The 14,051-nt window shown below is 45.3% G+C and overlaps 1 protein-coding gene across 1 annotated transcript in view; it reads left to right on the forward strand.

Annotated features, from left to right (window-relative positions):
* Nucleotides 1-11,218: 11,218 nt before the first annotated feature.
* Nucleotides 11,219-14,051, forward strand: part of uba7 (ubiquitin-like modifier activating enzyme 7) — an 80,032-nt gene continuing 77,199 nt past the window's right edge. Inside the window, exons 1-6 of the mRNA XM_056273434.1 lie at nt 11,219-11,394; nt 11,479-11,647; nt 12,254-12,388; nt 13,267-13,373; nt 13,484-13,574; nt 13,774-13,906. Coding sequence (XP_056129409.1) covers nt 11,348-11,394; nt 11,479-11,647; nt 12,254-12,388; nt 13,267-13,373; nt 13,484-13,574; nt 13,774-13,906 — 682 coding nt within the window. The 5' untranslated portion in view covers nt 11,219-11,347. The remainder of the gene's footprint in view (nt 11,395-11,478; nt 11,648-12,253; nt 12,389-13,266; nt 13,374-13,483; nt 13,575-13,773; nt 13,907-14,051) is intronic.

Here is a 14,051-nt window from a genome sequence, read left to right on the forward strand (position 1 = left end):
AGGTGGTAGTACCACAAGAAGAGTTATTCTCCCTTACTAACACTTAATGAATATGGTCTGTTCTTACATAACAAAACACAAAACTACAAGTGTTCATAGTGTTAAATTACTGTAAATTAAGTTTTTGTTACTTAGAATATGTTCCCCATACTAAAGTGACATCCTAATCATTACTAATTCACTAGTAATTAAGTTTTTTTATGTTCCCCATACTAAAGTGTTACCCGCTTTTCTAACACTCAAAGTCACTTTACAATAAACGGCGGTGAAACAAGACAACAGATAAACATAACACAGACATACAGGGGTGGATGGGAAGGGGGGCTACGAGAGGGAGAACCGGCAGCCACACACACGACACCAGCAGTACTCTCCCACTTAAACACATACAAAAAGGCAAGAAAAACAAAAAACAGCAGCACTGTAGACGTTGATTTTCTGTAGGGGTTTACTCCCGTAGCCTATTCCTTTCCCGAGGTATCCACTAGGCAGTGGCACTATTTAAGCCAAAGCTGGGGGCTGGTTCGTGGGCATCAGGAAATATCCACACACCGGTGGGCCTGCGTACCGCATGTCTAGGGGCCAGACCTCCTCCGAGTCTCTTGTAGTTTAGCTAGGGTCCAAGATGTACCCAGTTACCGTGTGTCGCCATGAGGAGGCACTACATAGGGCTTGTCCAAAGGAGTTGAATCAAGTGCAACTGGAGTTGGTATATATCCGTGAAGACATTTCGCCTCTCATCCAAGTGGCTTTCGAGCTCTGACAACTCCAAAGAGGATAAATTCTGAGTCTCATCACCAGCCAGTCAGACTAGCTTGGTCTAGTCAGAAAGGCACGAACTGAGGAAGCCTCCTGGATGAGAGGCGAAACGTCTTCAGGGATATATACCAAGTCCAGTTGCACTTGATTCAACTCCTTTGGATAACCATGCCCTGGATGAATGAGAACATTCACAGATACATAGGGCTTGCTGTTGGAGGGGCTATGTACTGGCAGGGAGAGACTTAGATGATCGGCTCTCCTGTTTGCATTTCTGCTAGCCAGCGGTGAAGGTTGAGAGTGAGACGTGACAGGCACAGAACACTACACCAACACACTAGACGCTTCACAACAACCCTACTTCTTACACAAGAATGTCAGACACACAGATCTGATGTTTGAGAAAGCATACAACATTGCCGTAGCTGCAGAAGCTGCTAGCAAGAAAGCTCAGGACCTGCACACTAAAGTAGCCTGTAACTGTGTGAAGACAGGGCATGGTAGTGAGAAAGGAAGAAAAACGTAACAAAAATACTTACAAGAGACAGAGAGAATGCTACCGATGTCACGGGAAACAACACAGTACAGCCGAGTGCACGTTTAACGAGGCAAAGTGTCACTGTTGGGGAAAAATAGGGCATGTCACTAAAGCTTGCCATAATCGAAGCAGAGAGGTCACGCGTGCCAGTGGTTTTCACTGGCGCGTGCGCCCTCAAAAGCACCCAGAGCGGAGCATAGAGCCTGTGATGTAAGAGACTGGAGGAGGGCTGAAGGAGGTGGTTGGAGTAGTGGAGGACTGTATGAGATGGTTGGAAAGGACTGATGGGGGTGAAAGCACTGTCGACATCCACTATGATGTACACAGATACTGAGCTCGAATTGCTACCACTAGAATCCTAAAATGCAGACATAGAATATATTAATGATGTCATATAACATATTGATTGGTTTCCAATACTGAGAACTTTTTCGTTTTAAAATATTTCACAGGATATAGGGTAACCTGCAATAATCCCATTAATTTATCCCAGTGCCAAGCAGAGAATTCAGCCAGTGTATCATGCTGAACCTGGCATTAGTGTATCATGCTGAACCTAGCATTAGTGTGTCATGCTGAATCTAGCTTCTTGGTTTTGATTTTGCCATTGCTACCCGGGTTGGTAGCTTACCTCATTTGGAATATTTGTGACTGTTTCACAATGCTTGATGAAACTGTCGAGCCAGCTCAGCTCAGCATCTTGTATATTGGAGGAACGCCAACTCCACTTGCCCTATCCCCACTTTCCCCCTTCATTTTATGCTTGGCTTTGGCAAATCTGTCACGGAGGTAGTATTTCCACTTGGATCTACAAGTGGCCTTGTCCTTGCCCAGCGTTGTGCTTATCTCTCTCCACGAATTGTTGTTCTTTTGTAGATCTTTATTATACGATTGGGATGAATCGTACAGGTGTCTGTACCTTCTGACTCCTTCAGCAAGTCTCTTTTCAAAACTAGACTCCATCTCATCTTCTTCTTCTTTTGGTGTCGTCTCCATACTGTATATAAGTTGTAAAGCCACAAAGAAGAAACTAAAGAAATGCATGTCGATGTGAAATAGTTTCATGCCAAGCCATGTTTTGTGTGACATCGGTACGTGAACGCTATGTATGCGCGGTCACAAAAATCGAGCTTCGCGCGGACATGGGCAGGCAGATGTTTGCTGAGGTCCGCTATTGCGTCATTTTAGTCCACGCTGACCCCAGCGGAGTACGGTCAGTGTATGGTATGTCAAGGGTATGAATTGGCCTTCACACACACATCACTCACACAATGTGCGAGAGAGAGCGGACAACGGGGAAGATAATTCTGAATCAGAGGACGCATTCACATTAGCCTGCATGAAAACAGAAACGACAATACAGAAATTGAGACCTTTCGAAGTGAATATCGAAGTGAAAGAAATCAGTGAACTTTGAAATTGATACAGGATGCAGCATAAGTATAATGAACGAGGGCACGTTCAATAGACGTGGGAAGCAAAACAACGCCCACAAATAAAACAAACCAAACTTACACTGAAGTCATACAAATGGTGAGCAAATTAGTGTAATAGGTGTAGCAGAAGTGAAAGTAAAACATGCAGGGCAGGTGAAGCGATTACCTCTAGTGATGGTGAAAAGGGCAGGACCTAGCTTACTATGAAGAGAGTGGCTGGAGGCCATAAAGCTGACGTGGAATGTATTTAAGAACATGAGAACTGAGGCACAGACACTACAGGAAGTGCTCACTAAAAACGAGGGAAGGTTTCAAAAATGAACTAGGCATGTTGGAAGGCATGACAGCAATGATTCCGGTGCTGCTGAAGCCCCCCCCCAAAAAAAATTCTATTGGCCGCACTCTCTTCCCTATGCCATGAGGGCAAAGGTAGAAGAGCTAGACAGACTGTTAAAACAGGGCATAATTTCACCAGTTAAGTACGCTGAGTGGGCAGCACCCATAGTCACCATGTTGAAGCTGGATGGCTCGGTCAGGTTATACAGTGACTACAAACTAACAATAAACAGTGCCTTCTCACTAGAGCAATACCTGATTCCCTTTGTCGATGACCTGTTCAATACACTAGAGGGAGGGAAAGTTTTCCAAGCTTGACTTAAGCCACGCCTACCAACAAATTGTGATGGATGATGAATCCAAAAAGTACTTAACAGTAAACACACACAGAGGCTTATTTACCTACAATAGGCTACTGTTTGAAATTTCGTCTCCACCAGCCATCTTTCAAAGAACAATGGAGAGCCTGCTGCAGGGCCTGCCCCGGATAACTGTATATTTGAACAACATTCTACTAACAGGGAGAGATGAAGCAGAACACCTGAGAACACTGGACGAAGTACTCCGATGACTGAAAGAAGCTGGCCTGTGACTCCACAGATGTAAGTGTGCATTCCTGCAAGACGACGTTGAGTACCTAGGTCTCAAGGTAGATGCTGAGGGCTTACATTTGGTGGAGAGCAAGGTGAGAGCCATAGTGGAAGCCCCATCCTCAACCAGTGACTGAGCTGAAAGCATATATAGGCTTGTTGAATTATTATAACAAATTCCTGCCTAACCTTGCCACATGCCTAGCCCCGTTATACCATCTACTAAGGAAAGATGTTCCATGGGCCTGGAACAGAGAACAAGATGAAGCTGTTCAGAAGTCAAAGCAGTTGCTCAAATCAGCCAAAGTTTTAGGTCACTACACAGCTGACAAAGAAGTGATACTGGCGTGTGACGCCTCACTGTACAGAGTAGGCGCCTTGCTGTCACACATGATGGAAGATGGAAGTGAGAAGCCACTGGCTTTCAAGTGACACACGCTGACACCCACAGTGAAATGTTACTTGCAGCTCAACAAAGAAGGGTTAGTGATAATGTTCGGCATTAAGCGGTTCCATAAGTACATCTATGGATGGTGGTTCACAATCAGCACTGACCACAGGCCATTGATCTCGCTGTTTCATGAGAAGAAATCAGTGCCACAGATGGGGTCACCCAGAGTGCAGAGGTGGGTAGTCCTGCTGAGAGCATACAAATACAAAATCACTCACAAGCCAGGTAAAGATCACTTGAACGCAGACGCATTGAGCAGGTTGCCACTGCCTCAGACTGAGGAGGAGGAGGACACAGACCAAGTGCTCATGCTAGAGGTGATAGACAACCCAGCAATCACAACAGCACAGGTGAAGCAGCGGACAGCCAAGGACGAAACACTCTCCCAAGTGCATGATTGGTGCCTGAAAGGATGGCCAAGAGAGGTGGACCCGTCATACGGTCTTTAAAGTCAGAGGAGACTGGAAATGAGTGTGAAGGATGGATGTGTGCTTTGGGGAGCGAGAGTGGTCATTCCCAAGAGAGGAAGAAAGGTCATACTGAAACAGCTGCACCACACACACCGGGCATATCAAGAATGAAGGGCCTAGCACGCTCATATGTATGGTGTAGATATGGATATGGAGAATGAACGGGAAGTGCAGTCCTGTCAGTCATGTCAAGAAAACAGGAAGTCTCCAGCCCGTGCACCGCTACACCCGTGGGAGTGACTTGAGACGCTATGGAGCAGACTTCAAATCAGTTATACAGGCCCCTTCCTAGGGAAGATGTTCCTTGTCATTGTGGACTCGCACGCAAAATGGTTAGAAGTTTACCCAACCAGCACAATAATGAGTCAAACAACCATTGAAAAGCCCAGACAGTGCTTCAGCACATATGGCTTGCCACAGATGCTCGTATCCGACAATGCAGCCTGCTTCAAAAGTACTGAGTTCGAGGTGTTCCTGAAACAGAATGGCATACAACATGCAGCATCCGCTCCATTCCACCCTGCATTGAACGGCCTGGCAGAAAGAGCAGTGAAAACATTCAAATAGGGAGCGAAAAAGGTGAAAGGCGACACCTTGGAGACAAGAATAGCCAGATTCCTGTTTAACTACAGAATTATAACACAAGCAGCAACTGGCTTGTCACCAGCTGAAATGCTTATGTCCAGAAGATTACGTTCCTCCATGGATCTGCTGCTGCCAGACGTTAAGACTAAAATTCACCAGAATCGACTCAAGCAGAAAGAACGACATGATGCACACAGCAAGTGCTGGAGTTTTTCTCCCAGAGAGTCTATGTCCGGAACTACAGCCACGGACTGAAGTGGGTACCAGCAATTGTTGAGGAGAGCACTGGACCCATATCATATACAGCACAACAGCTGATGGACACTCAAAAAGAAGACACATCGACCAAATCAGGAAGTACCATGCAACAAAGATCAGTGACATGACTGCGTGTGGGGGAACTACAGAGCCTATCACCTTACAAGGTCCAGAACACTCACCGGAGGCCTCGCCTGACGGCTCTGTCGTCACCACTCCAGTTAGTAAGAGAGTAACTGCTCCTGAAGGAGTTCCTGAACACTCTCCTCCTGACATTCTGCCAGATGTGAGAGTAGAGCCTCCGCCTGCACTACAATGCTCCGCGAGGACAAGGCAGGCTCCTGCTCATCTGAAAGACTTTGTGTGATTGTAGTGAGACCCCTCAAGAAAGAGTAAGAATATACTCTGGGGCTCGCTGGAAGGCTGGCAGTCTACCCACCTTCCTGATTTCTAGTTTTTTGAGTTCACAGACTTGATATTAAAAAAAAAAAATTAATGCATGCGAATGTTTGCCATTGAATGCTTAATTTTTCAGTTAAGTGCCTTAGAGAGTTAAAGAAGGACGGTTGTGGCTATTGCAGTAATCTAAGTTAAATATGAAGGAATGTCATTGCAGTATTCTGGTTTGTTAAATGCAATATCAAAGGTCACCTGGTTAGGTTAAGCTTAAGGGGGGAGGGATGTGATCCATCCATTATCTTAACCGCTTATCCTGCTCTCAGGGTCACAGGAATGCTGGAGCCTATCCAGCAGTCATTGGGCGGTAGGCGGGGAGACACCCTGGACAGGCTGCCAGGCCATCACAGGGCCGACACACACACCCATTCATTCCTAGGGACAATTTAGTATGGCCAATTCACCTGACCTACATGTCTTTGGATTGTGGGAGGAAACCGGAGCCCCCGGAAGAAACTCATGCAGACATGGGGAGAACATGCAAATTCCACACAGAGGACGACCCAGGATGACCCACCAAGGTTGGACTACCCCAGGGCTCAAACCCAGGACCTTCTTGCTGTGAGGCAACCGCGCTAACCACTGCGCCACCGTGCCGCCGAGGGATGTGGTATCCTGTTAAAATACTTAACCTGCAGTACCCCTCCACGCCACACACGGAAGTATGACCTGAAGTTATAGGCACTACTTACCTGTTATGTATCCGTGCAGAGTTAAAACCTAGAAGAAGAGCAGTTGTCATTATGAGCGTTTCAACATGAGATGGCTTACGTTATTTAATAAACTGTTAATATGCATCCCGGACAGCCTCATCATTAAAGTAAAAGTCAAGATATCACACCCTCTTCACATAGACGGTCTCTTTTGACTCCCCGTTCAAACCAGCGTTCCTCCCTATCACATCTTCATCCTTGAAAGAGTGGCCACTGGCCTGTAGATGGGTGTAGACTGCGGAGTCCTGACCTGACTTGTTAGCTCTTCTGTGTTGTGTCATTCTCTTGGCCAGCATCTGTTTAGTTTCCCTGATGTACAAGTCATGACAATCCTCCCAGCACTTAACAGCGTACACTATATTGCTCTGTTTGTGCTGGGGGACCAGATCCTTGGGGTGGACCAATTTCTGGTGCAGCGTGTTTTGGGGTTTGAAAGCAACTGAAACGCGATATTTGGAAAATATGGGTCTCAACTGTTCTGACACTCCCGCCACATATGGAATCACCACTGGTTTACGCTTAGAACGCTGTTGTCCTTCTCTCTTCGATTGCCTGGTGCACTGTTTGGGTGTCTTCCTGGCTTTGACAAACTCCCACTTAGGATAACCACTCTTAACCAGAGCCTGTTTAATGTGGGATTTCTCCTCTTCCGTGGCTGCTGTGTCGGTGGGGACGTTGTCAGCTTGGTGGTTCAGCATCCTGATGACTCCTAGTTTTTGCTCCAGTGGCTGATGAGAGTCAAACCTTAAGTACTGATCAGTATGTGTTGGTTTACAGTAAACATCAACAATCAAATGTCTCCGATCACCAATTGCAATTTCACAGTCTAAGAAGGCTAACCTGTCATTTTTCACATCCTCCCTGGTGAATTGATGTGGTTGTCCACAGAGTTAATGTGGTCAGTGAAACGTGGTACGTCCTGAGATTTAATTTTAACCCAGGTGTCATCCACAAATCTGAACCAATGGCTAGGTGGTGACCCTGGATAGGTCATCAGAGCCCTCTTTTCCACTTCTTCCATATACAGATTGGCCACTACAGTTGAGACTGGATAATCCATAGCACACCCATGCCTTTGCCTATAGTAGTACTGTCCCCTGTGTGTGAGGTATGTGGACTGAAGACAGTTTCAGGACCAGACACACTTGCTCAGTGTTAAGGGTGGTTCTGTTACTAAGGGTGGGGTCATTTTGTAATTTCATACGGACTACCTCCAGTGCTTCATCAACAGGAAGAGATACTTAACATCATAAGAGCCCATTGTTTCATCCCCCTCCATAATGATGTCCCTCACCACTTTATCCCTAAAATCCATACTGTTCTGAATGTCATGTTCATTACTGCCTACCAACAGGTTAAGAATAGATGCAAGAAATTTAGGGATGTTATAGGTCACCAAGTTAAAAATACAAACAATAGGCCGTAATAGCACATCCTGTTTATGTATCTTAGGTAACCATACAGACTAAGTGTAGCCCCCCCGGGTATAATCTCTGGCACAACGTTCTATCAGTAACATTGTCCTGTTCTGACAGCTTCAGACAATCTATCACCTTTTTCTTGTAACCACTGCCTGGATCTTGTTTCAGGGGCTCATAAGTATTCATGTCACTAAGTAACATCATAACTTTCTCATGATAGTCTGTCTGGTTTAGTACAACGGTGCATCTGCCCTTGTCCGCTGGAAGGATGATGATGTTATTGTCCTTACTGAGAGTCGTGAGAGCTTTCCGCTCTTGAGGATGCATAAAGACAAACGTTTCCACCGTTTTAAAAACAGACACATCAACTTTAACAAGGCATTCAATGCATGTAATTAAGACTAATATTTTTTTTCTTTATAGTATGTGAAATTAGATAAAATTAGAAGATATTTTAAGATCATTACTTACAAAATGCAACTAAAAATGCAAAAATGCGGCACGGTGGCACAGTGGTTAGCGCGGCCGCTTCACAGCGAGAAGGTTCTGGGTTCGAGCCCCAGGGTAGTCCAACCTTTGGGGTCATCCTGGGTCGTCCTCTGTGTGGAGTTTGCATGTTCTCCCCGTGTCTGCGTGGGTTTCCTCCGGGGGGCTCCGGTTTCCTCCCACAGTCCAAAGACATGTAGGTCAGGTGAATCGGCCAATCGGCCATACTAGATTACCCCTAGGAATGAATGCGTTTGTCTTGTCTTGTGGGGGGGGGGGCTGTGTGATGGCCTGGTGGCCTGTCCAGGGTGTCTCCCCGCCTGCTGCCCAGTGACTGGCATAGGCTCCAGCATCCCCACGACCCTGAGAGCAGCATAAGCAGTTCGGATAATGGACGAATGGAACTTACGAAATATTGTAATTTTTGGGGTTGTAATGATTTCTGTAAATAGTGAGCAATGGATGTAAGGGATATATTTCTCATGGTGGAATTGGCTACAGCCGGCTAAACCTTTCTTACAAAATACCTTGTTATTAATGATTCAGTCTACAGTAACAGAAAAAGGGGAAACAAGGTCAGCCTTACCAGGCCTTTGTTTTCTGCTGGGCTTTCAACATAATAGATGCACAGTGCTGGAGCAGATGAACACTGTGTATTCCCAGAAAGTTGAATCCGCTCATCTGGACACTACATTTAGTGGTTCTCAGCCGACCGCAGGTATCATTATCATCATCATCAGTTCTGTAACCTATGGAGGTTGTAGGAGCACAGCTGATGCCTCAACAGGTTGAGTCATCATTGTGTGTCAGTAGGGGGGAGTACCTGGTGGTCCCTATCTGCTCTCTGGGTGTGGATGGCCATTGGTTCACAGAGGAACTCATCCGCCCTTTGACAGGTTTTGTTTTTAGTCCTGCTGTGTGCCCACACACCCTCCTCACAACAACCCAAGGGTTGAAGTAGGGGTGCTGGTTTAGTCGCTGACGACCCCGACGGTTGCAGTTTAACGTCGTACCCAGGACACAAGTGTCCCCATCCTTATAAACAACACAGTTGCATTATGACCAAAGCCGGCTATCTAACACAGGTTTCCTGTATACAAGTTGCCGTGACCGTTACTTAGAGTTGCAGTAGTCATGTGTACAATTTACAGAGGATCTGGGATTTCCGCACCTGGATCATTGAGCATGCGTTGAGACAACACTGTTTATTAGTTCATGTACAAAAGGCAACAACCCATAGCAGTCAATGTCATAGATTTCACCACGAAGCTAGAATCAGTCAGTTATTCATATAACCAACCATCAACCAACTCCATTTTCACCACCCTCCACCTTCCCCAAGACTGGATTAACTAACCGCAAACAACTAGCAGCGCAACCACCCACTAGCACCCCCCCAATCCACCTACCAGAACCAGACCGGTCATCCACCGTATTAGCAACCTCCTGCAGTCTGATGCATACTTCCCGTGCTGCTGTTGTTTTGTGTTTCTTGCCCTTTTGTATGTGTTTAAGTAGGAGAGTACTGCTAGCGTCGTGTGTGTCTGCCGCTTCTCCCTCTCGTACCCCCCCATGTTTATCTGTTGTCGTTTCACCCCATTTATTGTAAAGCGACTTTGAGTGTTAGAAAAGTGCTATATAAGATTGATTTATTATTATTTATTATTATTCCCTTTGGTCCTCTCCTTCATCATGATCTCGAAGTTCTTACACGTTCTTTTAAAGCTCCAAACTGATTTACTCTGGGGATTTTTTGGGGGGGGGGGCTTTGTTGACTGTTCCAGTAGCTGGGGCCCAAACTGCAGCACGCTACGAATGTCAAATATCCGTTTCTGCTGAGACTAGCTTTGGTCCCTCTTTGAATAGATTAGGGCCTCTCATCAGCAAAGACCTGTGACGGACTGGCAGCTTGTCCAGGGTGTCTCCCTGCCTGCCTGCCGCCCCATGATTGCTGGGATAGGCTCCGGCATCCCCGCGACCTTAAGTAAAAGGTTAAGTGGCTAGGATAATGGATGAATGAATGACTCAGTAAAGACCCGTCACTTTACGTGAGGCCCTGCAGAATTTTAGAATATATTTTGCCTACCTGCAACCCAAAACATGACTCTATCAATAGGCTGTGCAAGGTTGTAATGTGGGGGGAATTTCTTCATTTGGATTTGTGTCTGTGCAAACTAAGTACCCCCCCCCCCCAATTCTTTCTGGGGCCCATGGTGGTATGAAGATTGGGGGCATTTGCTTCACTTGCTTGGATAATAATCCAGATGAGACCTTACTACTGACCCCCAAATAACAACTGTTGGAACAGAAGAAGAAGAACACGAAGAAGGAAGTTAAACTGATGAAAAATTTCAGCACATTTTTTAAGTATTGCTCGAGAGCGATAAATTCATGTATATCTCAGCTGAATCTATTTATTTTGGTCCGTCCCTAATTCCTCAAACACAGAAATAAGCTAAGTAGTATCTTATCATGTGCAAATCTTGGATTTTCATGGTCTGCGTTTTGCCGCTTTAGTGTGGCTTGTAACCAGAGTAATGTGAAACAAAACTAATCTAAAACAGACTACAACTAGAAGTCTGTTGGCGCCATCTAGTGGTTGAGCGGAAAACTTCTGAAACAAGTCACCTCTTTTTTTCTTTTTTTCTTTTTTTTTCTTTTTTTTTTTTTTTGTAGAAACGAAAGTGAAATGTATTTGCCAGCCCCGCTGGGAGGGGCCAGTCCAGTCTGTCAGAACACTGTCGGGATACAACAACTGACTGCAGTTGTGCTCAACACGCTGAGTCCACTGGTTGATAGGCCGAGCAATTCCTTATTTGTAAAGAAATATCCAATTTAAATCCAAAACATGTCAGAGATCAGTGAAATCGACGAGGGCTTTTACTCCCGGCAGCTGTAAGTATCACGATGGCACGTCTCTATATTTAACTGCTTCATTTGCCTGCACCCCAGATGGACTGATGCCTTGTCTTGCTATAGGTACGTGTTGGGTCATGAAGCCATGCGCCGGATGGGGACGGCGAACGTCCTCATAGCAGGGCTGCAGGGCCTTGGTGTAGAAATTGCCAAAAATGTCATTCTGGCTGGGGTCAAGTCCGTCACTGTCCAAGATGAGGGCCTGGCATCATGGACTGACCTGTCTTCTCAGGTAAAGCAGATACTTGTGTCCTCTTTTTTACATCTGATCGTTTATCAAAACTGATCATTGTGCGTGTGTGTGTGTGTGTGTGTGTGTGTGTGTGTGTGTGTGTGTGTGTGTGTATTGGGGTGAGGGTTTTAACCCTTGTGTCAAAATGACCGGTTTTGAATAATAACTATCGGCCATAAATATTGTTAAAGTTGTTAATAAATTGAAGTGAAACTGGGTATGCAGAAGTGGTCTGGCTCAATGTGACCGGCCTATACACACCCATTGCGAATTAGTGAACGCGAAGGTAAAAAATACCATCGCAGATGATTTAATAACAGTACTCCCAAATAACGAGACATGGTCAATCCTGTGTCTGTCTTTTGAATTAGCTTTCTTCTGAATTAGCTTTGAATTAGCTTTCAGTTTTGATCCAAAACTGAAAGCTAATTCAAAAGACAGAACTGCCATGTGTGCTAACTGATAAGTTCAGTGGCACTTTGTCGTTTTCCTTTCATTTTCTTGCTTGAGGGGGCTTTCAGTATGATGACGAGATGTTTGGCTTCATTGCAAGTTGTCAAACGCTCACGCGCAACTTATTTAAACGACCGTACTGTTGCCTTTCAGTTTTTCCTGAGCAAGTCTGACGTCGGTCACAACCGAGCCGCGCGCTCCTTAGCCAGCTTGTCGGCCTTGAACCCACGAGTGGAGGTGTCTTGCAACACCGGACCGCTGGATGAGGAACTGCTGCTCCAATTCCAGGTATGGAAATCAGACCATAAAAGCTTGCTGGAGACTCCAGGGTTGCCATAGCCTTCAAGGTATTGGATGTGGCATAATCCAAAGGAGTTGAATCGAGTGCAGCTGGACTTGGTATACATCCGTGAAGGTGTTTCGCCTCTCATCCAAGAGGCTTCCTCAGTTCGTGCCTTTCTGGCTAGACCAAACTAGTCTGACTGGCTGGTGATGAGACTCAGAATTTATCCACTAGGAGTCGTTATCAGAGCTATAGATATGAGTGGCTCTTTTGTATACCGATGTTACATCGCTATCGGATTCAACTCCTTTGGACAACCATGACCTGGATGAATGAGAACATTCACAGACATGTGGCATAATGCTTGCGTAAAAACACAGGGGAAATAGCCCCACATTTTAATAAAGGTAGGAAAACTGCTGTTAAGGAACATTAAGAAGAGTATCTAAGAATCCCAAGAGTTTCTCCACACACGAATATCAAGTTAGTAGTATGCCATTTTTTGTGGGTGTTGAAAGATTGCCGGCACACCAATAGATAGGCATCAGCAAGAATCAAGCTGCTGTCCCCTTCTATAGCCATCCTGCTACACAAGAACACCCAAGGAGCTGAGGACATGTGGGCTACGAGTCAGACATTACAGGAAATATCAACTAAAGCACTGACGAGCTCGTCTGTTGACCCTTAAAATTAGTACAACAGGACACCGGCCTTAAATTCCCCCATCACCAGCATTTCCAGATGCATCGAAGACAATGGCAGGGTTCAAGGAAATGCAATAAATATTTGAGTGTCCCAAGAATGCTCATTTATTACAAAAAATGAAAAAAAAGGTAACGTGTTGCATATTGTTGTATTTTTGTTATTGATTTTAATGCTACAGGTGGTGGTCCTCACTGACTCATCTCTAGACGATCAGAAGCGCTTTGGTGCTCACTGTCATTTGCATGGAATCAAATTCATTGTGGCAGATACCCGAGGACTCTGTGGGTAAGGACAAGAGGCGCACGATATCAACAAGTTGTCCTCTGGAAATTAAAGTGCATTTTTTTTAAAAAGAAAGAAAAAAAGCTTAATCCAGCCTCATGGTTCATTTGCAGGCAGCTCTTCTGTGATTTTGGGGAGAAGTTTGAGGTCTTGGACAGTGATGGGGAGGTGCCTGTGTTGGCCCTGATAGAGCACATCACCAAGGTACTTGTTCTCCCATTTGATTTAATGTCATTACCCTTATTAGGGCACACATGTTATCAAGATTGTTGGATGAAAATATAAATCCAAACCCAAGACGTCATCTACACAGTATTTTGTTAAAAATGCAGTATGCAAGGTCACTTGTAGAAAACACCGTTACACATCTGAGAGTTGCATACATTCTCTACATTCATTTTAGGCTAATCCAGGGGTGGTGACTTGCATTGGTGAACAGAGGCATGGACTTGTAGATGGCTCCACGGTTTCCTTCTCTGAAGTTGGCGGCATGGCGGAGCTGAACAGCATCAGACCTGTGGAGATCAGAGTTCTTAGTTCGTAATCCAATTTCACAATAATGCTTCTTTTTCAACATCACTTTAAAGGTAGAGCGGGTAGGACCTTCCCTAAAAATCAGTGTATAGACTCATACAAAAATAATCCTCTCAATCATCACATATGACCCACTAGACGTGTGTG

This window comes from Lampris incognitus, chromosome 2, assembly GCF_029633865.1.
Source record: "Lampris incognitus isolate fLamInc1 chromosome 2, fLamInc1.hap2, whole genome shotgun sequence".
Taxonomy (NCBI): Eukaryota; Metazoa; Chordata; class Actinopteri; order Lampriformes; family Lampridae; genus Lampris; species Lampris incognitus.